At 51.8% G+C, this 21,253-nt stretch overlaps 1 protein-coding gene across 2 annotated transcripts in view; it reads left to right on the forward strand.

Moving 5' to 3' along the window:
- Positions 1-16,375, forward strand: part of OTUD7A (OTU deubiquitinase 7A) — a 397,895-nt gene extending 381,520 nt beyond the window's left edge. For both annotated transcript variants that reach the window (XM_061394664.1, XM_061394665.1), the window contains 3 exons: positions 5,885-5,999; positions 6,190-6,274; positions 7,372-16,375. In XM_061394664.1, coding sequence (XP_061250648.1) covers positions 5,885-5,999; positions 6,190-6,274; positions 7,372-8,817 — 1,646 coding nt within the window. In that variant the 3' untranslated portion in view covers positions 8,818-16,375. The remainder of the gene's footprint in view (positions 1-5,884; positions 6,000-6,189; positions 6,275-7,371) is intronic.
- The last annotated feature ends 4,878 nt before the right edge of the window (positions 16,376-21,253 follow it).

The following is a 21,253-nucleotide window of genomic DNA, read 5'->3' on the forward strand; positions in this document are numbered from 1 at the left end:
TTTGGGGCTATCTGATATTGCCCCACCAATCTTGGATGTGCTGTTCTGCAAACCCCCAACTCGTTTTTTCTGTTGCCATCTAGTTAACATCTGTTGACCTGTCTTATTGTTCACAGACTCTTTCCTCAGGTGTGCAAAGTCTACTAATGAGCCTCTCAAAGTCATTCTTTATAATTGTGTGTTTTTTTTTTTTATTTCTAGCATCTCAATTTGACTCTTACAGATTTTTTTCTCTCTGATGAAATTAACCATCAAATTCTGCAAGATATCTCCTTTTTCTATTTAGAGTCTTCAACTTATTAATCAGTTATTTTAAATCGTTGTCTTATAGTTTAAACATCTGTGTCCTGTCTATCTTGCCCTTCACCTGGCTTCACCTGTCAATGGACTGGTTTTCGCCCATCTTTCCTCTTGCCAAAAATATTTTGTTGAAAACCAGCCATCTTGAATAGAGCAATAAAGACTAAGGTACATCACTTTGATTCCTTTTGTTTTGCTGCATGGAATTTGGATCAGACTAGATCCAAACCCTGGTTACCCAGCTTCAGATTCTTCTAGTAAGATCTTGTGTCTGTAGTGGGTCTGGTATTTCTCACTGTCTGCTGCATGCTTTATGCTGAGCCTCACTTTGGCATGGGTCTCTCTCCATATCCTGGCCCCTTTTCTAGCAGTAGATCGCTACTCCTCACAGCTTCTTAGCCTGGGTATGGGAGGGAGAGCCAAGAGGGTACTGTTTCTTTGTTCTGAGTAAGCCTCTATCTCAGGCAGGCACTGTGTCCCTGGATCTGGGGGGAGGGAGTGACCTCCCCCAGCTGTAGTTCTGGGCTCAACACATATTCCTGCCCCTCCCCCAGAGAAAAAGAGACTTATTCCCTATTTTCTGCTCCCTCCCCATGCTTTACTGGAGAAAGGCCCTAAGATCAGTGGTGTGTGCTGCCCTACTCTCTGCAGTTTCTTCCTTAGTATAGAACTCTTTGAAGGACACTTTGTGAGAATACTGGCCAGTCTTTTTCTGAGTACCAGCTCAGGTCCCACAGAGAGAGGGCTGTGTGTGCTTGAGGATTTCCCTTATGTCTGTGGCCCCTAGGGTCCTGTATTCTTTCCACCAGTCTACATCCTTCCTTTACCAACTTGTTAACAATTTTAGCTGAAATCCTAGTGGGGTCCAGCTGAAAGAAAAAAAAGTGAAAGTGAGGTTGCTCAGTCGTGTCCAACTCTTTCCCACCCCATGGACTGTAGCCTATCAGGCTGCTCTGTCCACGGCATTTTCCAGGCAACAGTACTAGAGTAGGTTGCCACTTCCTTCTCCAGGGGATCTACCAGACACAGGGATCGAACCTGGCTCTCCCACATTGCAGGCAGACGCTTTACTGTCTGAGCCACCAGGGAAGCTGGGGTCTAGCTTAGTCTGCCCCAATTAAGCTCATGTCCATACCTCCTCAAAGACACCTGTCTTTCCTTCTATCTGGGGCTAGCCAGTTGTCTGTGACTTCAGCTCTTGGACAGGTTAAAGGAAAGTTGTGAATCTGCACTTTGTCTAGCTTGTCGTTGTTATACGAGTGGTATATCCCTTCTTATATCCCTCAAAGAAACCAGAAGTCTCCATTCTTTTTTGCGAAAATAAGTACTGAAAATTGGTTGCTGCTTTGGTTACCAACTTTGTCCAGGCTATTTTGAGATGATGCCTCTATGTTTCCAGGTTACCAGGGAATTCTCCATGTAAGAACACTGGAGTATGTAGCTGTTCCTTTCTCCAGGAGATCTTCCTGACCCAGGGACCCAACCCAGGTCTCCTGCATTGCAGGCAGATTCTTTACCCTCTGAGCCACCAGGCAAGCCCCCAAAGTATTAGTTACTCAATCGTGTCTGACTCTTTGTGACCCTGTGAACTGTAGTTCACCTGGTTCCTCTGTCCATGGAATTCTCCAGGCAAGAATACTGGAATAGGTAGCCATTCCCTTCTGCAGGAGTTAAAAGATAGGAGCATGCCTTTTCAAAGGGCCTTGGGGAGGGAGGGAATTCACAGGCTTATTTTGAAAAGTATTTGCTGTTCCTGACATTTGCCACCAGAGGGCAAGTCACCACGTCAGTCTCCTTCTCACAGGGTGAGGTCAGGCTTCCCAGGCTTCCAACGGGGAAAAGTTAGGTGTGTAAAGTGAGAAGCAGAGGCATCTTAAGTACCTGAGTCTCACAGAGGGCCTGTTTTCAAGGCCTCCCTCTAGGCTGTACAGGTGGGGCTCCTAAGCCCTGCCACCCTGACCCGAGGGCCACAGCTATGCTCTCTGCACAGAAGATGCCTTCTGACGTCCAGGCTGAGAAGCTGCTAGGAGCCTGTTGGGTGGTCAGGCTCTAGCACCTACAGGTGATTCCAACCTTCTGCTTTTTGTGTTTGGGGGGAGGCAGACGGTCAGGGTGGGGAGCCCAGGACGTCCATCCCAGCCCAGCTACTGAGTAGAGGAATTCCCAGGGGCCCTTTGGTAGGGAAGCTGAGGAGGCTGCAGAGCTATACTACTTTAGTTGGTTTATCTGACAAATAAGCCAAAGTCATAGTGGTTTCAAGTGACAAGTTTGCTTCTCCTGCAAATAAAGCCTAAAACAGATGTTCCTGATGAGCAGGCAGGTCCCCTCCAAGTGGGGAATCAGGAACCCACTCCTGATGTAGGGCCTCCATCATCAGAAGGCTAGAAGGTGGGAAGGGCCTCCATCATCAGAAGGCTAGAAGGTGGGAAGGGTGTTGGGAGAAGGCCCGCCCACCCCTCACCACACTGCCCAGGGCTTCACACAGTGCTTCTGCTCACGCCCCACAGATGCAAGCAAGCCTGTGTTCTTTCCTAATGCTAGGGTTGGGGCTGGGAGATATAGCCAAGCCTGGGAAGGTGCCCCCAAGGCACCTCTTCCCTAGGAAGGTGGACAGCCAGACCCCAAATTGTCCATATTGTACCTACAGAAATTACTTCTAACAGATTATTATTCTAGAACAATGTTTGCCAGATTTGCTTGATCTTAGACCCATGGAGGGAGAAGGCAGTGGCAGCCCACTCCATTACTCTTGCCTGGAGAATCCCAGGGACGGGGGAGCCTTGTGGGCTGCCATCTATGGGGTCACACAGAGTTGGACACTACTGAAGCGACTTAGCAGCAGCAGCAGCAGCAGCAGCAGACCCATGGAGAATGCTTATTTAAAATAGAATCCTTGGGTCTGTTTCTTGGACACTCTGGTTTGGCCATCTGCATGGGGGTGTGGAGTGGGTGGGTACCTTTACCAAGCTCTCCCTCCAGGAAGCCATCCTGCCCTGTCTACAGAGGGAGCCTCTACCCCCTGCCCCAACCCAGGGGTGGGAAGCCATGCCAACCTTCTCTCTGTTGTCGTGGTGACTCTTGGGACTATGGCACCAGCTCCTGGGTATGACCCAAGGGAGGCTGGTCCTGAACCAGCCCTGCAGCCTCTGCCCCCACCATTGTGACTACTCCACAGCTCAGCCCTGGGAGGGACGGCTATGAGTCACAGCCACACCAGACAAGACCAAACAGTCTGTGGCCAAGGTAGACCAAGCTGCCCCTGACCTCCCAAACTAGAGCACAGTGCCGCCCAGCCCCATCCAGGTGAAAAGGAAAATCTGGAGCAAACCTGTTTCCCTTAAACGGGGGCTAGGAAATGGCAACCCACTCCAGTGTTCTTGCCTGGAGAATCCCAGGGATGGGGAAGCCTGGTGGGCTGCCGTCTCTGGGGTTGCACAGAGTCGGACACGACTGAAGCGACTTAGAAGCAGCAGCAGCAGCAGCAGCAGCAGCAGAGGGTGGGGTGGAAGAAGACTATGTGTGTGTCTTTATTAACACTAGAGGGCAGCACCGAGTCAGTATTGCCTGTTTCTTACTAGAAAATCAACTATTAAACGGGTATTCAGTCTTAGATTTTATGTATTTGTTACTTATTGATTTGCCTTTCTGTTTTTGCCATGACACCTTTGTCATGAATCTTGGGGAAATGACACCAGATTTGTGGCCCGCATCTGGGGAGTAGGGGTAAGGAATGTGCAGAGGAGTAAGAAGGCAGAGTAAACCCCAGACAGGATCAGGGCCCCTGCACCCTAGAGTGGCGACTGGGGACTCAGTGTCCTCAAAGATGGGGCTTTCTGTGCCAAAGGAAAGCAGCATTTGGGAGGCCTCGTGTGCTCAATCAGGGTCAGGCAACATCTGGCCACCAGCACAGGAGTGGGGCAGAGGCGTTCCAAGGCCAGAGCAGGCAAGGATAACCCTGAATCAGGGAGGGCCCTGCCCACCTGTCAGCTTCTAACCCACTTCCCCATCTAGATGGTAGTCCAGCCTCACCTGCCTCCTAAGCCGGTGGGACAGCGGGGGTGAGACCTCCCTGTGGAGGCCCCAAGGCCCCAGCAGGTCTGAGTGTCACACCTGAAGGGGCAATGGTCCCTGCACCCACATATACCACCCCCAGCATTTGGGCAGGCCGGCTCCCCAGGTCCTGCGTCCACCCCAACCCTTCTGAAGTGGGCTCAGGTCCCTGGGGACTGAGGCATGTTTTGATGAATCAGTCCCTCTGTGCAGTAAGGGGCCTGTCTCTCCTCACTGCTTTGTTCAGTCGCTCAGTTGTGTCCGACTCTGTGACCCCATGAACTACAGCACGCCAGGCTTCCCTGTCCTTCACTATCTCCCAGAGTTTGCTCAAACTCATGAGTCGATCATGCCATGCAACCATCACATCCTCTGTCGCCCCCTTCTCCTCCTGCCTTCGATCTTTCCCAGCATCAGGGTCTTTTCCAATGAAGTGGCTCTTCGCATCAGGTGGCCAAAGTATTGAAGCTTCAGCTTCGGCGTCAGTTCTTCCAATGAATATTCGGGGTTGATTTTCTTTAGGATTGACTGGTTTAATTTCCTTGCTGTCCAAGAGACTCTCAAGAGTCTTCTCCAGGACCACAGTTCAAAAGCATCAATTCTTCAGCATTCATCCTTCCTTATGGCCCAACTCTCACATCCGTACATGACTACTGGAAAAACCGTAGCTTTGACTATACAGACCTTTGTCAGCAAAGTGATGTATCTGCTTTTTAATACTCTGTCTAGGTTTGTCATAGCTTTCCTTCCAAGGAGCAAGGGCCTTTTAATTTCATGGCTGCAGTCACCATCTGCAGTGAAGATTTTTGGAGCCCAAGAAAATAAAGTCTGTCACTGTTTCCACATCGCCGCCTTGCCCACCTACACGTTCCGTCCTCAGAAGGTTCGGTGGTCTGCTCCAGAACAGCTCACCAAGCTCCCTCAGGCTGCTGTGCACCCTCAGGGCGCTATTACCACCTGACAGCAGAAGCTGTATGTCAGCTGTTCATCCCGCCCTCAGTATAGGCTGTGAGCTCCCTGTGGCCAAGGCCATTGTTTCCGTGGGTCCCACACAGATAGACCTGCCCAATGAGCTCATGCATGAGCAGACGGCAGGCAGCCCTCACTCCCCTTCTCTGGGCGGAGCTGGGTGGGCCTGTCCTCAAGCCCTCTCCCCATTGACCTTGCTCAGTGCACTGTGTGGCCTGGGTCCGGTCCGTAGAAAGGGCAAAAGCAGTAATAGCTTCTTTTTGTCTGCTGCCCCAGGAGGGCACCTGCCTTTTGATCCATGTCGAGGCCAAATCATGTCTCCAGACTGCTCTTTGGCATCCACAATAAAGACATTTTCTAAACTGTTAGTGGTGGTTTTGAAACCTCGGGCCTTAAGGCTCCTGCCCTCGTAGAGGTCCTGTGTACACCTCCATCCGGTTTCCTTAATCACAGCAACACCTGGACTCCGTGGACTTTGCCTGTCCTCCCTAGGGGACGCCGGGGCTTCGAGCCTGCGCCCCCACCCTGGGCCACCTGGCACAGGTCTCTCTCTTTTGTGTTCCAGCCGTGATCCCCCTGACGGATTCGGAGCACAAGTTGCTGCCTCTGCACTTTGCGGTGGACCCCGGGAAGGACTGGGAGTGGGGGAAAGATGACAATGATAACGCCCGGCTGGCCCAGTAAGACCCTACCCTGTGCCCCTCTCTCCCTACCAGTGCCATTCGAGGCGGGCTGTTGCTGGGTTTCCCGGGGAGGACCTGGGCAAGGCGCCCCTGCTCCTAGTAGCTGGCTGGCCGGCTGGCCTGCCAGCAGGAGGGGTACATGCGGGCGGGCTGGGGCGCATCTCACTTGCTGTTCCTCTCTCCCTAGCCTGATCCTGTCACTAGAAGCCAAGTTGAACCTTCTGCACAGCTACATGAATGTGACGTGGATCCGGATCCCCTCTGAGACCAGGGTGAGCTTGGCACGTGCCAGACAGACCAGCAGGCACTCTCAGCTTGGGGTGGGCAGGCAGGGCGCACCTTCCCCCATGCGGGGCCCCCAGATGCTGGCCTCCATCCTGCCTATGGCCTGCAAAGCCCCGGCTCCAGCTGAAACACGTGTCTGTGCTCCCGTGTGCTTGCGGGTCTGGGCATAGGCATGCGCTCCAACTAGGGGAGTTTTTCTCCCCTTATTTCTCCAGAAGGAGAGGCATAAACACACCCTCAAAATAATCTATAGACAAGTCACAACACAAAACTCTCTCTGCCGAGATGGGAACATGCTGAGCTGCCATGGAGCAGAATTAATTATAAGTCTGTGTGTTGGTCCTTGAAAAGGCAGGGAACCCGGGCGCGATTCCTCGGCACTTCCTCTTGTTCTCTCCCCCCTGGGAGGGTAGAGCTGTGAGAAAGGGGGCTGGTGCCCCACTTGCCCCCCTCCCTCTGGTAAGACCATGCTGGCCCTGCCTCCAGATGTTAAGAATGATTCGCTTTAAGTATCTGGCTGATGTTTTTGTGCCCTCACTTTCCTGGTAGTGAAATCTCAGGAAAGGGGATTTTTTTTAAAAAGCTTACAAATAATTGCCCCCCCCCCAGACATCAGTTTAATTAACCATAAAGTGGGGCCCATAACTAATAGTTTCTAAGTTTCCATGAAGAAGGCAAGGAGGGCAGTGCCCGGCGCACAGCTAGTAAGTACCCAGGACCAGTTGGCACTGATCAGAGTGCTTTTTTACTTCAGCCTTTACTCCTATCAAGTTTTCACAGGGCTCCCTGATGCAGGCCCTGATACCCTGTATGGCATAAGTGACAGTCAGCGGCAGTCTGGTTCCAGAGTCCAGCTGCCTGGACTACATCATGACATGGCTGTGGGCCCCTTTTTAGGGCCCACGAGGGCTGTGAAGGCAGCAACTCCAGATCGAGGATCGAGAGACTCGGGCTGGGACACAGCTCAGGCTTGGGACAGTCAGGCTGGACGCAACACCAAGGGGCCGGGGTCTGCCTCCTGCGGCAGCAAGGGGAAGGCTGATCTCTAACCTCCTCCCTTTCCTGCCCTCCCTCTCCCCTGCAGGCTCCTCTGGCGCAGCCGGAGTCCCCGACAGCCTCCGCGGGGGAAGATGTGCAGTCCCTGGCCGACTCGCTGGACTCGGACCGAGACTCGGTGTGCAGCAACTCCAACAGCAATAACGGCAAGAACGGCAAGGACAAGGAGAAGGAGAAGCAGCGCAAGGACAAGGACAAGACCCGCGCGGACTCCGTGGCCAACAAGCTGGGCAGTTTCAGCAAGACACTGGGCATCAAGCTGAAGAAGAACATGGGCGGCCTGGGCGGCCTGGTGCACGGCAAGATGAGCCGCGCCAACTCCGCTAACGGCAAGCACGGCGACGCGCCCGAGCGCGGCAAGGAGAAGAAGGCCAAGGCGCGCAAGGGCAGCAAGGAGGAGTCGGGCGCTTCAGCCAGTACGTCGCCCTCGGAGAAGACCACGCCGTCGCCCACGGACAAGGCAGCGGGCGCGTCGCCGGCCGACAAGGGCGGCGGGCCCCGCGGCGACGCCTGGAAGTACAGCACAGACGTGAAGCTGAGCCTCAACATCCTGCGCGCTGCCATGCAGGGCGAGCGCAAGTTCATCTTCGCCGGCCTGCTGCTCACCAGCCACCGGCACCAGTTCCACGAGGAGATGATCGGTTACTACCTGACCAGCGCACAGGAGCGCTTCAGCGCCGAGCAGGAGCAGCGGCGCCGCGACGCCGCCGCCGCTGCAGCCGCCGCCGCCGCCGCTGCCTCCACGGCCAAGCGGCCGCAGCGCAGGCCGGAGGCCGAGGGCGCGCCCGGCCCCGAGCGCGCCTCACCAGGCCCGCCGGCCGGGCAGCCCACGCAGCTGGTGCTTAAGCTCAAGGAGCGCCCAAGCCCGGGGCCCGGAACCAGCTCCCGGGCGGCACGGGCGGCGGCAGGCGGTTCGGCTTCCCCAGGCCCCAGTGGCAGCACGCGGCGCGTGGCCGCCAGCGGACCGGTACCCGGCCGTAGCCCCCCGGCGCCGGGACGCCAGAGCGTCATTCACGTGCAGGCGGCGGGCGCGCGGGAAGAGCCGTGCGTCCCAGCTGTAGGAGCGCTGCGGCCGTGCGCCACGTACCCGCAGCAGAACCGCTCGCTGTCATCACAGAGCTACAGTCCGGCGCGCGCCGCCGCCTTGCGCACAGTCAACACGGTAGAGTCGCTGGCGCGTGCCGTCCCAGGAGCCCTGCCCGGGGCGGCGGGCGCGGCCGAGCCCAAGTCGCAGACCTACACCAACGGCTTCGGCGCGGCGCGCGACGGCCTGGAGTTTGCCGACGCCGACGCGCCGGCCGCGCGCTCGAACGGTGAGGGCTGCCGGGGAGGCCCGGGTGCGGGCCCAGCGCAGAGGCGCTGCCAGCGCGAGAACTGCGCGTTCTACGGGCGCGCCGAGACCGAGCACTACTGCTCGTACTGCTACCGCGAGGAGCTGCGGCGGCGGCGCGAGGCGCGCGCGGCCCGGCCCTGAGCGCACGGCTCGGCCCTACCGCCGGGCTGTCCTCTCCAAGTTGTCGGTGTCTCCTCTGCGCCCTGGTCCACCGGGAGGCCGGCGATCCTCTGTCCGTGCTGTGTACGTGTTTGGTCAAACGTTCCTAATGGTGCCTGAACCTACACTGATGCCACTCAGGTAGTAGACGGATAGGAAACAAGTCATACTGTTGGAAGTGGGTGTGCTAGCTAGCATCTGCCTCGTACCTGTGGAAACTCAATAGCCATTGCAAGGGTATTTTTGTTCCTCGATAAGAGAAATAAAGAAATTTGCAGCCCTTTGTTTTTAGAAGGGAGTGTTTTACATGCTTTTTTTTTTTTTTTGGCTTTTTTTTTTTTCCCCCTAACCCGGCGACTGACCTCTTCCATGTAGCGGTCACCTGCGTGCAATCATTGCCACCCAGGGTTTCGAGGCAAACGCGCGGCCCTGGGACCGCGGTGGCGGCTCTGCCTCGGGCTTCCACCTGTGCCCTTCCGGGGCCCCTGGAGGACAGGGTGCTCGGCCGCCCACTGGCGCCCTGGTGGTCTCACTGGCCCCTTAGGAATACGCGGCTCCATCTCATAAGCAAAACCTCCTCCCACAGCCCCCGGCTCGAGCGACACTCACACTGCCATCAAAGCCACGGGCGTCTGTAGGCTGGGCACGGGACAAGCTACCTCGCGGGGCGCGGTGATGTGTAGCGGTCACTCCCGGTGCGGGGCAGCTCAGGTGACAGGAGCTTTCCAAAGACACCGTGGGGCCCGAGGGCAAGGTTCCGAACTCACGATTTGGAGTTGCCCGTATATGAGCAAAGATGACAGCCTGTTCACATTTCTCCTTCGAAGACCCTTCCCCAGTGAACTGTCGCCGGAGGGGCCCCTCGGAAGCGACCATCAGTGCCCCAGGAGAGAGGCGAGGACTTGACTTTGCGGTCACTGTTTAACCCCCCTCTAGGCCGCCCTGAAACGCGGCCCGCCCCTCTTTCCAGAGGGCAGGGACTGAGGGCCGCCGGGAAGGAAGCCCACCCCGACCTCCACCCGCATCTGTCTGGGATCAGCCAGGTGGAGGCGCGCCGCTCCCGTCCGGGTCCCCTCCGCACGGTGGCTCCAGAACACGTTAAGGGCAGCCCCATCCCTGAGCGGTCCCTATATTGGTGCCTCCTTACATTTCTTGAGGAAAAAAAAAAAATGTGTCCTTAGCTACCCTGTTCTGAGCAGCAATATGCAGCGTCTTCCTTCCAAGATTACCTCTGGAGAATACCGTTCTTGGTCAAGGACACTGAGGCGTTAAACCTGCCTCTCTAAGGAAATACCTTGTTTCCAAGAAATACAGAAATGATGGGTGAAATCCTCACTAGCAAAAGAATCCTTTAAAACCTGTGAGAGCCTTAGAATAGCCTCTAATAATCCCAAGAAAGAGAGAAAGTGCCCCGCTTCGCTGGGGGTGTATCTAAAGAAAACACGGGAGGCAGATCATCTCTTCATTGGAGCCAGCTTCTCCTTCTCCAGAAAGGATGCTTTTCCCCGACATAAAGAGCAGCAAAAAAAAAAAAAAAAAGATTTTTTTTTACTTGTTTGAATTATTATAATAAACTAATTTGAATATCTCCTGTGAGTAATTCATTTTTGTTTTTAATTATCCACAGCAGGTGGAGTTTTCAGTCATTTATTCAAGTTTTACATAAGTGGTTCTTTAAAATTATTTATTAAATAGGACGTTAAATTTTTTGGAAGTTTTACTTTTCATGCTAAACAATACTTTCAATGTGTGGTAATCACTAACATTCATGACCCTCATATTACTGGGGTTTCTTTTGTTGAAAGAAAAAAAGAGCAGTTTTTAAAAAAACTCTCATCAAGAGGGTTTGTGGCAGCTTTTTGAACTGATTCTTCACATCATGCTGACCAACTGCTTTGCCATCCAAAGCTGTGAGGTCACAGGAAATAAATACTGCTTCGCGTGTAGATGCCGGCTCCTGCCCTGCATCTCACAGAAGGTGGAACAGCCAGCTTGGAAAGAGCTTCCCTGTGCATTCATAAACCAAACACATAGGCACAGCAAGTCAAGGCAGAAAGTAACTTCGTGTTTGTTTTTTAATTTTTTAACATGAAAACAGCCAAACAGAAATTTCCAAAACTGGCTATGCAAATATTTTATCTTTCTCATGCTCTCCGCCAAGTTAAAAAAAAAAACTAAAACAAAACAGAAAAAAAAAGGCAGTCTATTACAAAACAGTCTATTTGTAATACGAGAGGAAGAGCTAGGCAGTGTAATTTGTACGTATTATAAAAAACCAGTGATCTGTTCTAGCTCCTCGAATTTCAGTCACCTCTACCCCACCCCCATCTGACATATGTGCCATAAATAAGAGCCTGAGATCCAACCCCAACCCCAGCCCCCAGGCTCCTCCTCTCTCCCTAGAGTAGACAGCCCTCTGTCTCTCCACGTGGTCACTAGCCACTCCATGTGCAGAGCACCTGTGGGTGTCGCTCCCTGGTGGGGGACACGATGCCCTTGGTCAGCATTGTTTACAAACAGCCATTTCCTCTTGTGAGAGATCTGGATCTATCCTTCCTCTAAACAGTGTTAAAAACAGAGGCCCCACTGTTGCGCTAAATGTGACGGTCCAGCCCCTCCGTGTTCACAAGAGCTTTACCCCTCATTCCTGGCCAGACATCTCTTAGACCAAATGAATTCATCAGGCTGCACGAGAACCATTAGAAACAGCTGTGTTTTTCACATGTGGGTCAAGAGATCCCTTAATGTCCTTCTGTGACCTGGGTGCCCTTGGTGGAGCGGGGGGAAAGGAAGTGGGGTGGGGCACTAGAGAAAAGGAAAACAGCCAGTCTATGTTCTAGAAAGGCCATGAGCCCCACCAGGGCACGGGTCCCCGACGCAGACAGTCCCACCTGTGAGCTGTCTTCCCCTCCAACCTGGTGTGGCCAAACTTCCCTTTCTGGGAATGTTGGATGTCTCTACGTGACAGCAAAATTCCAGAAGGAACCCCAGATACTTCTAAACCCCAGTGGAGGTTATCTCAGTCATTTGCTTCACACTTTCTGCATCTGCGTGACCTGGGTATATGATTTTTTAAAACTAATATATTGTGAAAGGAAGGCGTTTTTAAGTGTATTCTGTTTGTAGATTTTATGCTATGTTGATATTTTACAAGCCAAGTTTAAACTGTACTATAGAAATTATTTTTATATTATTTTCAGAATATGCCACAGAGCAATATTTTGCACCCTTATATTGTCACGGGGTTGTCCCCTTGGAGGGCTAAATTTAGGTTGGGTAGGGCTCCGGTGTGGACTCTGGGGGATGAAACACTTTCTGCTATGTGTTCACATCTGATCTGAAAGTGGAACTCTGTGAATGTCTCTTCCTTTTTCCATGGAAAGCTCGATTCATTTCCTGTTCCTGGATTTCGGTACTGCACCTTTCCTCTTAAATGAATACTTTCTATTCACTAAGTTACCGTGGACTTTTTCTTACCTATCACCACCCAGTAGCTCCAGTGGTGTTCCGAAAAGTTGGGATGTATTACTTTACAAACTTCATGTTTTCCAAAGTCATTTGATGTGTTAATTCTGGTAGCGTACCATCAGGAATTTAGTGACTCAAGATAGAGGGGCACACCTCGGGGTGTGAAATGTTCCTGGTAGTACCCACTGTCTTTGAGGCGGGGTCATGGCTACATGATTCTCACCCACTTGCTTAGCAACCATGAGCTTATTTTGCAGACTATTTTGCAGAAATAAACTTAACTGATCAAAACATATTTCACGTTAGTTAAGGAAAAAAGGGCTGTACCCATCAATGGTGGGAAATTTGTGCGAGGTTAAAAAAAAAAAAAAAAGGCTTTGCCAAACCATGTGTTGTATTCTCTGTCTTTCATGTTTACAAGAGATGTGGAGTGACATGCATTTGGGACGGTTTCCTGCTTTAGGATATGAGTCAGTTTTCCGCATTGTGGTGTGGACTTTACAAATTAAGTTCCTCGAGTGCTTTTTTCTTTTTCTTTCTTCCAATGCTTCTAATAAATAAGAAGAGAACATGTGTCATGGCTCATCAGGCCCTGCCTCATCAGACCTTGGCTGCTGTGACATTGCCTCCATCCACAGTCTGATTCTGCTGTCACCTGAGCGCAGGCATGTTCAGGAAAGGGCCCTGCAGAGATTGGCACCCCTGACACCAGGGAACAGGTGCCCCCTTCGAAAAAGCCTTAAAGTGGTGGCCCTCTGGAGACCTCGGGGCCACACCTTGCACTTCAGTCCTAACTGTAAACTCTCTTTGCTGCTGGCTGCTTTGATGGGGGGCTCCAGGGTAATGAGGGGCACCCAGCTTCATTCTTGTTTCAGTCACACTCTCCAGTGGGGGTCCTGGTTCCCTAGAGCATGGTTCTAATGATGGGTCTGCTGACACGGGGGTGAGTCTAGGACTCTTCATCCCAAGCACCCCTCAGTTGAGAAAAGTTTCATGATTGTTCTGAGCAATGTGCCACACTGTCTGTTCACAGTTATGCTGGTGGCTTTGTTCCCCCAAACCAGTGCTTTCTCCCAGCAGAGAAGAGAGAGGGGGCTGCCCTCCATGGACCCCTCGGGAATAAACGTGTGTGTAGTTTGTGCAGCGTCAAGATGCCAAGGCCCCCCTGCCCCGGCTGACTTGGTACATACATCACCCAAGGAATAGCATAGAAACTAGAATCTCTAAACAAGGTTAGCAATATTACTATTTCTGTGTATTTTGCAAAATAATTTGCTGAAATTTTCAGTTTTGCTACTTGATTGCAAAAACAAAATTCTACCAACCCTAATTAGTGTACACAAAGTGCCCGATGCTTATCCTTTTTCATTCTTTCAAGAAAACATCTCAAGGGTACGCATAGACATACACACACTCAGTTCTTTAACATAGGATAAGGGTTACCATATCTTGAATATGCTCAAGACTAAAATAGCCCATTTATTTTAAAGAGGATAAATTAGTGGAGCCAGTTCCTTGAGAACGTCTATGATAGCACAGACACTGAAAGGTGACTGTAAATGAAGGGACAACCAGGTCCCTACAAAGACCACTCCCACCCCCGTACTTCCCCAGCCTCTGCACCAATGACCCAAGCCTGCCTCAGGGCCTTAGAACGTGCCCTTCTGCCTGGCATGTCCTCCGCTGACACCCATTCTCAGGCACATGTCTCACCCTTCACTACCTGCCAGTCTGCACCAGTGTCACCTCTCAAGGAGACCTTCCCTGACTTCTTTAATAAGCCAACACATCCCACCCTCCTGCTGCCCATTTATCGCCATTTGAAGGCTGCATGTGAAGTATCCATTCATTCATTCATTGTATGCCTCCCTCCAGCTCCACAGCATGTGAGCTCCGTGTGGGCAGGAATGTTTGGTATGTTTTGCTCATTGCTGTACCCCTGGTGCCTACAACAGCACCTGATACATATTGGATGCTGGAGAAATACTTGTTGAAAAAAGGAAATGAAATCAGTCATTTGACAGCTGTTAAGAACCTTACAAGTATCAGTTTCAGCCTTTATCAAATAGCGTCTATTCTTGCCCCTAAATGGGGAGAATTTTAGCTGATAAGGCAGCCTGTGGTTCATGAAGACCAGATGCGGCAGTGAGCACCAGGCCTGATAGTGGCAAGTATGCCACGTAAAAACGCCTGCCCTGGTGGCCCTCCCTCACAGAGAAGGGACTCTGCTGTTTACAGAGGACCCTTTGGGATAGGCCGAGGTGGGGACAGTTTCCTCTAGGGCAGCTCTCATGATCATGCCCCCTCCATGAGGTCATCGTGGGCCTGGACCATTCTGGAGAGGCCCTTATAATGGGTCCTTAGGACGCCATGCCTTCCGTATCTCCAGGGAGACAGGCCTTCCTTCCTTCCTTAGAGCAAACTCAGTGGCAGCAGATGATTCAGCCAGGAAAGGGAGACAGCCCGAGCACTAGCAGGATGCATTGTCATGTCACCAGAAGCAGACCTGCAGAAGAAGGAGACGAAGGGGACTGTACTGACAAAGTTGGGGGCCCCCAGTTGCCCCCTCAGTCATGGGTATGTCTGTGATGCAGGGGGCACAGCCCAGCCATTGCAGAGCCAAGCAACACAAAATCCTTGGGCCCAGCTCCCAGGTGGCCCCACCCGCAGGTGGGGGAGGGAGGCCTCCCCTTCCACACTATCTGTCCTCTCCCGGCTGATCTTCCCACATACCTGACCTTGGCGTTTACTTCTAGGTCCTTTGACCAAATGTGTTTTCCTCTAAGAGTTGTTGGCAAAATACTGTTACAAGCTTCTTATAGGACCCTTGTCCTACTGTGGCCTAGTTAAAAAGCCTTTGTCCTTCTCTTCTTCCCCTTCTGTGGTTTTGATGCCATTTCTCTGGGTGCCATACTTTAGGGTCCCTCATTTTGGGGGGGAAGAGCTCCCTCATAGCACTCTCTCGGCAGCTGCCCAGCAGATGGTGAGTGGGCCCACACAGGTGTGTCCCTCTGCTTGAATTGCCAAATAAACAGGCTTCCTCTCACTGCTGCCCTGACAGATGGGGCAGGATGAGGGGGTGGTCCTGCCAATCCTCAGAGATGGCAAGCTTGCCAGGACTGCCCCCTCAGACCTCGCAAATTTGTCTCCAAGGCAGGAGAGCCCTGCAGCCCATCCAGTTTTTCCCACCTACCTGGAATGGAATCCAAACACCTGCCTTGGAGTGATGATTTGGCAGGTGGGGGTGGGGCAGCTTGTCCCATTAACTTGTGACCAAAACTAGAGCACGGCTGGAGACGGGCCGTGGCCCAGAGTCCAGGAGGCAAACACCACCTCCCAGAGCCAGTCATCATTCAACATCCTGAGCAAGCCCCGGGCCCTCCACCAGCCACGGAGCCCTTAGAACCACAAGGGTCTTCCCTGGGTCTCCACTCGGAGCCTGAACCCCGCTCACCCTCAGCTCTGACCGTGGTCTCATTTACCGATGGGTGTGGATGTGCAATTGCTTGGTTTCCGCCCATGTGCCCTGGCAAGTGAATGTAGTTTCTCCGTCTCTTTCCCTGCCTTTTTTCTTTCACAGGTTCATTTGACTGATTTGGGGATGAGATACATTACTTTGTTTCCCCGGTTTACTTATTACCAAGGATGAAAGAAAACACTGAGGCAGAAAGGGGTCAGAAACCTTGTTACCTTGACCAAGTCGTCCTGGGCCCCTTTCTACCTGCAAGTCTTGCTTCCAATTCAATGCAAATATTCTTTTCCATCTTGGTCCATCCTTGGAGAAGCAACCCATTGTAAGAGCTTGTCTTTGGTGGTTGGGTTGTTACTTTGTAAAGTATTAAAGCACTAAACCAATTTTTGCAATATGTAGTAAATCTTGCTTTCATTTTGGAAAACTTCCAGTAATGACTACTACTGCACTTTTTATAGAAGAACTGTATTTCATTTCTTTCTTTTATGAAAGATTATTTCAAGTAACAATAGCTCTGTAATCTGTGTGATACGGCTTCTCCATTACTTGACACGGAGAGAAGCTTTGATGCCTACTCAATAAAATTAACATGTTTGTAAAGCACTGGCTGGTCCAATTATTTACCCAATCCTGTGTCCCTGGCAATACATCATCTAAGAAAAGCTTTTGGCTCAGATGAAGAGGATTCTAACAGGCATCCTTCCTCACCCAAATTTAAGAGTTCTTCCAATCAGAAGAGTTGTAAAACAAGCAGTTTTATTTTGTGAGACAAAGGTTTCTGTCAATGGTCAGGACACCATCTGTCAGAAAACAATAGAACTTCTGTAAATGTGTGTTTGCCAGACATCAGCAAGAGGGCAACTGGGAGGGCAAGAGAATGAGAGGATTTTATGGTGGGGTTTTATTTGTGCATGCTTTTCTGTTCAGGAGAGGCACGTGTCTGTAAAAGAAAGTAAGTGGGCTTTCCAGAGGCTCAGATGAGGTCCAGGGCTGCAGGCCTGTCCCAGGCAGGTGATGGGCCCCTGGAACAATCAAAGCTATGTGCCTCTGGGTGCTGGAATGGGGGCAGCGGTGGCGGTGGTGGCCACTGTGCTCTGCATCAGGCATGTTCTAGGCTTCATCAGACTCTATCCCTGTGAATTAGATGTCAAAATCCCCATCGTGTAGACAAGAAGTGAAATTTGGCGAGGTAAGTGGTGAAACCAAGATTCCAGCTCCAATTTGCCTGATGGAAGAACCCGAGCTCCAAGCTGCAGGGCCTCCCAGGAGCATCTCCCAGCCTGTCCAGTGGGTCGACTTAACCTACAAGTCTTCTCACTTGGAGAGTGTGGGTGACATGGTTGGGGAAGGAGAGGAAAGATGCTTGGCTGGGGTAAGATGTGCCAAGATGTAAGATGTGCTGTGGTCCTGGGGTCAGTGTCCTGCCAGGTCTCCACCTTCCGTTTCTGGCTCAGACATTCTTCTCAGCTAGAAAATGGTAGACTGTGCTCAGTTATTGCAGGACAGGTGGCAAATCCCAGACAAAAGGCACACTCCTCCACCAGCAGATTCGAGAGGTACTTAAAAGGCTGTACAGGATGGTGGGAGCCCTGCACAGTAAGAAAGAAAGCCTGGCCCCTAAGTTTCAATGACCTTGAGAAAGGCATCTCACCTTCCCAGGTCCCTGTTTTCTATAAAATTTCAGTATATTCTGAAAATTTTTTAAATTTAAATTTATTTATTTTAATTAGAGGCTAATTACTTTACAGTATTGTATTGATTTTGCCATACATCAACATGAATCTGCTGTACCACCATACAACACAGGTGTACACGTGTTCCCCTTTCCGAACCCCCCTCCCTCCTCCCTCCCATCGCTCTGGGTCATCCCAGTGCACCAGCCCCAAGCATCCTGTATCCTGCATCGAACCTGGACTGGCGATTCATTTCTTACATGATATTATACATGTTTCAATGCCATTCTCCCAAATCATCCCCCACCTCCCTCTCCCACAGAGTCCAAAAGACTGTTCTATACATCTGTGTCTCTTTTACTGTCTCACATACAGGGACATTAGGGACCTGAGGGAAGGTTCTATGTCCCCAGCAAGTCCTGGAATACGTGTTTCATTTAGGAAAATAGAAGCCATATCAGTTATCTTTACAGAGAGAATATGAGGACTTGATTGAAGAGGGATCAGAACACCAAAAAAACATGAAAAGGGCCCATAGAGGTCACACGGAGAGAGTGCAGCTCATCACAGGGCTGGAGGCAAAGCCCAGGGGCCAGGTGGTTACAAGCTACAACCTGAGAGGTGGGGGGTGCCCAGGGCAGAACACAGGCCTCTGAGAAGGGGGAGCTGTTGTCTTGAGGGGGACACAGTATGGCAGGACCTTCCATGTGGGGGATATGTAACTGGAACAAACTGCAGCTGGCAAGTGGTGAACTATTGCCAGGACAACGCTAAGAGGTACTGGAAGCAAAAGAAAAGAGGAAGTCCTGTGTGTGTGTGCACATGTGTGCGTGCACACTCAGAGGCACATGTGCATGTATGCATATGTGTGTGCGCATATACACGTATTTTCTGTATACACACATGTGCACAGACACCAAGAAAGGGGGAAAACAAGAAGAGACACGTCCACCAAGCCTGTGTCTGTCAGTCGTCAGGGCCCGTGGTTGGCATTCCTGACTTCCTTCTTCCAGGATCAGTCGTTTCCTTTGCCCTCAGCCAAAACCTCAGCTTGTTGGGATCTTTCATTTCTAATGAAATAACCCAAACTTTCATCCCCGAAAGGTCTGAATCATCACAGCCCTCTTTCGGGTGCTGTAGTTGACCATTAACTTCTATTGGGGGACATGGATATAATAAAACACACCCCCAAGAGTCCCGTAAATGTCACAGATCAACCTTCTGTGTAGCAGCAGCTCTGCTTTTCCTTGATAATTAGAGTTCATCACCAGCGAAACAGCAGCTCCCTTCTCTGAGTTGAGGCAGTGGCCTGAGAAGCCACTGGCCAGGTCTCAGTCCCCAGTCCAGTGACACCACACAGCCTCTGGGGGAGCCCCTTCCTCCCTGGGAATGGGGACCTACAACCCCTAGAGCTCAGGATGGGGGGCAGGAAGCACAGTTCTTGGTTACAAGACAAAATGGTGACAAGAGCCACTCCCACTCCCAGATCGTATGTGCTGGCCAAGGAACAGACCCCACCGTATGGCCATCACCGATTCAAATCATCTGGTCCATTCTGGTCTGAGCTCCTGCCTTTCCGGGAGCTGACTCCCTGCTGACACCATTGCTCAACTTCCCGTGGGCCATTCCAGGCTCCATCAGGCCTGCTGCTGCTGGATCAGCTAGACACACAGTGAGTGAAGCCCCTGTGCGTGATCCCATCACCATGAAGCTGAACTTCGTCTCCAAAAGCAACACTGTGTGGAGCTCCATCATGGTAAGTGAGGCATCTTTTGAATCCATGAATGGTAGTTTCTGGCAGAAGCACTGCAGGCAGGGAAGGCACATCTGAATCCACACATGTCTATTCTAGTGAGAGAAATGGCCTTCCTTCCACAATGAGAAAGGTCCAGCGCCCTCGGCCAGCTGCGTCTGACTGGCCGCCCCAGGGAGGAATCCACACAGAGTCTCTGTGCTGGTCCCTGCCATCAAAGGTCTCTCAAGCTTGGCAGGTGGCCTCCAGGCTGGCCTTGAGAAGGGGGAATCATGTAGTTTCATTCACCCCCAGCTTCCTTCCCTACAGACAGGTTCCTCTGTACTGGGGCCCATTAAACAAACATCAGGATGCCTAGAGAGAGGGTTGAATGCTATTACAGGGCCTGCTGTCTCATTCACTCGATTCCCGAGAGCCTCCTCTGCCCCCGGTTCTTGTAATGAGCGTAAGCATGGGACACAGTAGCCCCGTGGTCTAGGAGAGCTGTCCACAGACGGCTTCCTTTGCACCACATTCTCCACACCTCCTTGTCACCGACCTCTGACTCCTCCTTTCCAAGTTCCTGACTGTCCGGTCAACTCTTCATCCCTGTCCATAAATCAGGGTGGATCAGAATTCTTGGTGAAGTGAGGTGAAGGGTTAGTCGCTCAGTCGTGTGTCTCTTTGTGACCCCATGGGTTGTAGTCCACCAGGTTCCTCTGATCATGGAATTCTCCAGGCAAGAATACTGGAGTGGGTTGCCATTCCCTTCTCCAGGGGATCTTCCTGACCCAGGGATCCAACCCGGGTCTCCTGTGTGGCAGGCAGATTCTTTACCATCTGACCCACCAGGGAAACCCTGATTACTTGAGAGTGGCGTTAATGATGTTTGATGCCAGATTGTTCTTTCTTTGTAGAGACTGGTCCTGTGTGCATTAAAAGATGTGCAGCAAGCTCCTGGCTGACCTGTATTCACTAGATGCCAACAGCTCCCTCTACCCAGGCGTAACAACCAAAAATGTCTCTGCTGCTGCTAAGTCACTTCAGTCGTGTCCGACTCTGTGTGATCCCACAGACGGCAGCCACCAGGCTCCCCCATCCCTTGGATTCTCCAGGCAAGAACACTAGAGTGGGTTACCATTTCCTTCTCCAATGCATGAAAGTGAAAAGTGAAAGGGAAGTTGCTCAGTCATGCCTGACTCTTAGCGACCCCATGGACTGCAGCCTACTAGGCTCCTCCATCCATGGGATTTTCCAGGCAAAGTACTGGAGTGGGGTGCCATTGCCTTCTCCAAAAATGTCTCTAGACATTGCCAAATAGCCCCAAGGTGGTAGGAGGAGGGAAAGAATCACTGGTGTAGGTGAATTCTTCTGGCTGTCTTTCAGATCAGAAAAGCGACAACCATTTATTCGCTCCAGCTCTGTCTACTGGCATGATTTCCCTTCCCCAACAGCTTTCAGGGACACTTGAGATTGGGGGCGGTGGGTAATGCCCTCACCACCCACCCTCAAGCTGGAGCCCCCACATCACAGAGAACCATCTGAAAGCAGGTGTCCGCGGCCATCTATCTGGTCAGTGGGAACTCCCCGAGACATGTGAGTTGAGGGAGAGGAGGCCACAAGCAAGAGGACACGTTGCAGGGTCTGAGCCACTTCTCCACGCACCTTCTGGGTTTTCTCGACATACCGTCTCCACGAGAAGACAGATTGCAGCTGCGCAGACCCAATCTCGTGGGAGGGCAGGGCAGATCACACCCGGTCATAATGATCAGAGGTCAGGACTGTAGTCAGCTGATGTTTCTGTCAGCCGTTCAGTCCCCACCAGAAGCCAGTAGTAGCCAGGAGCCAGAGAAAGGAGAATAGTCACATGCAGAAGAGGGGAGAGCTTTGCCCAGAGCCCTGGCACTCTGCACAGTGGTCTGCTTGCTGGCAGCATTGCTGTTGGCCACACTAAGTGCCACTGAGTCTATTAGGAGATGACGTCTGTGGGCCCCTCTCATACGTGATGGCCTTACGCGTTCTTTGGTAAAGGCTTTGGGAATAGCTGATGGGTTGCCTTCAAAATCCAAGAAG

Source organism: Bos javanicus, chromosome 21, assembly GCF_032452875.1.
Source record: "Bos javanicus breed banteng chromosome 21, ARS-OSU_banteng_1.0, whole genome shotgun sequence".
Classification (NCBI taxonomy): Eukaryota; Metazoa; Chordata; class Mammalia; order Artiodactyla; family Bovidae; genus Bos; species Bos javanicus.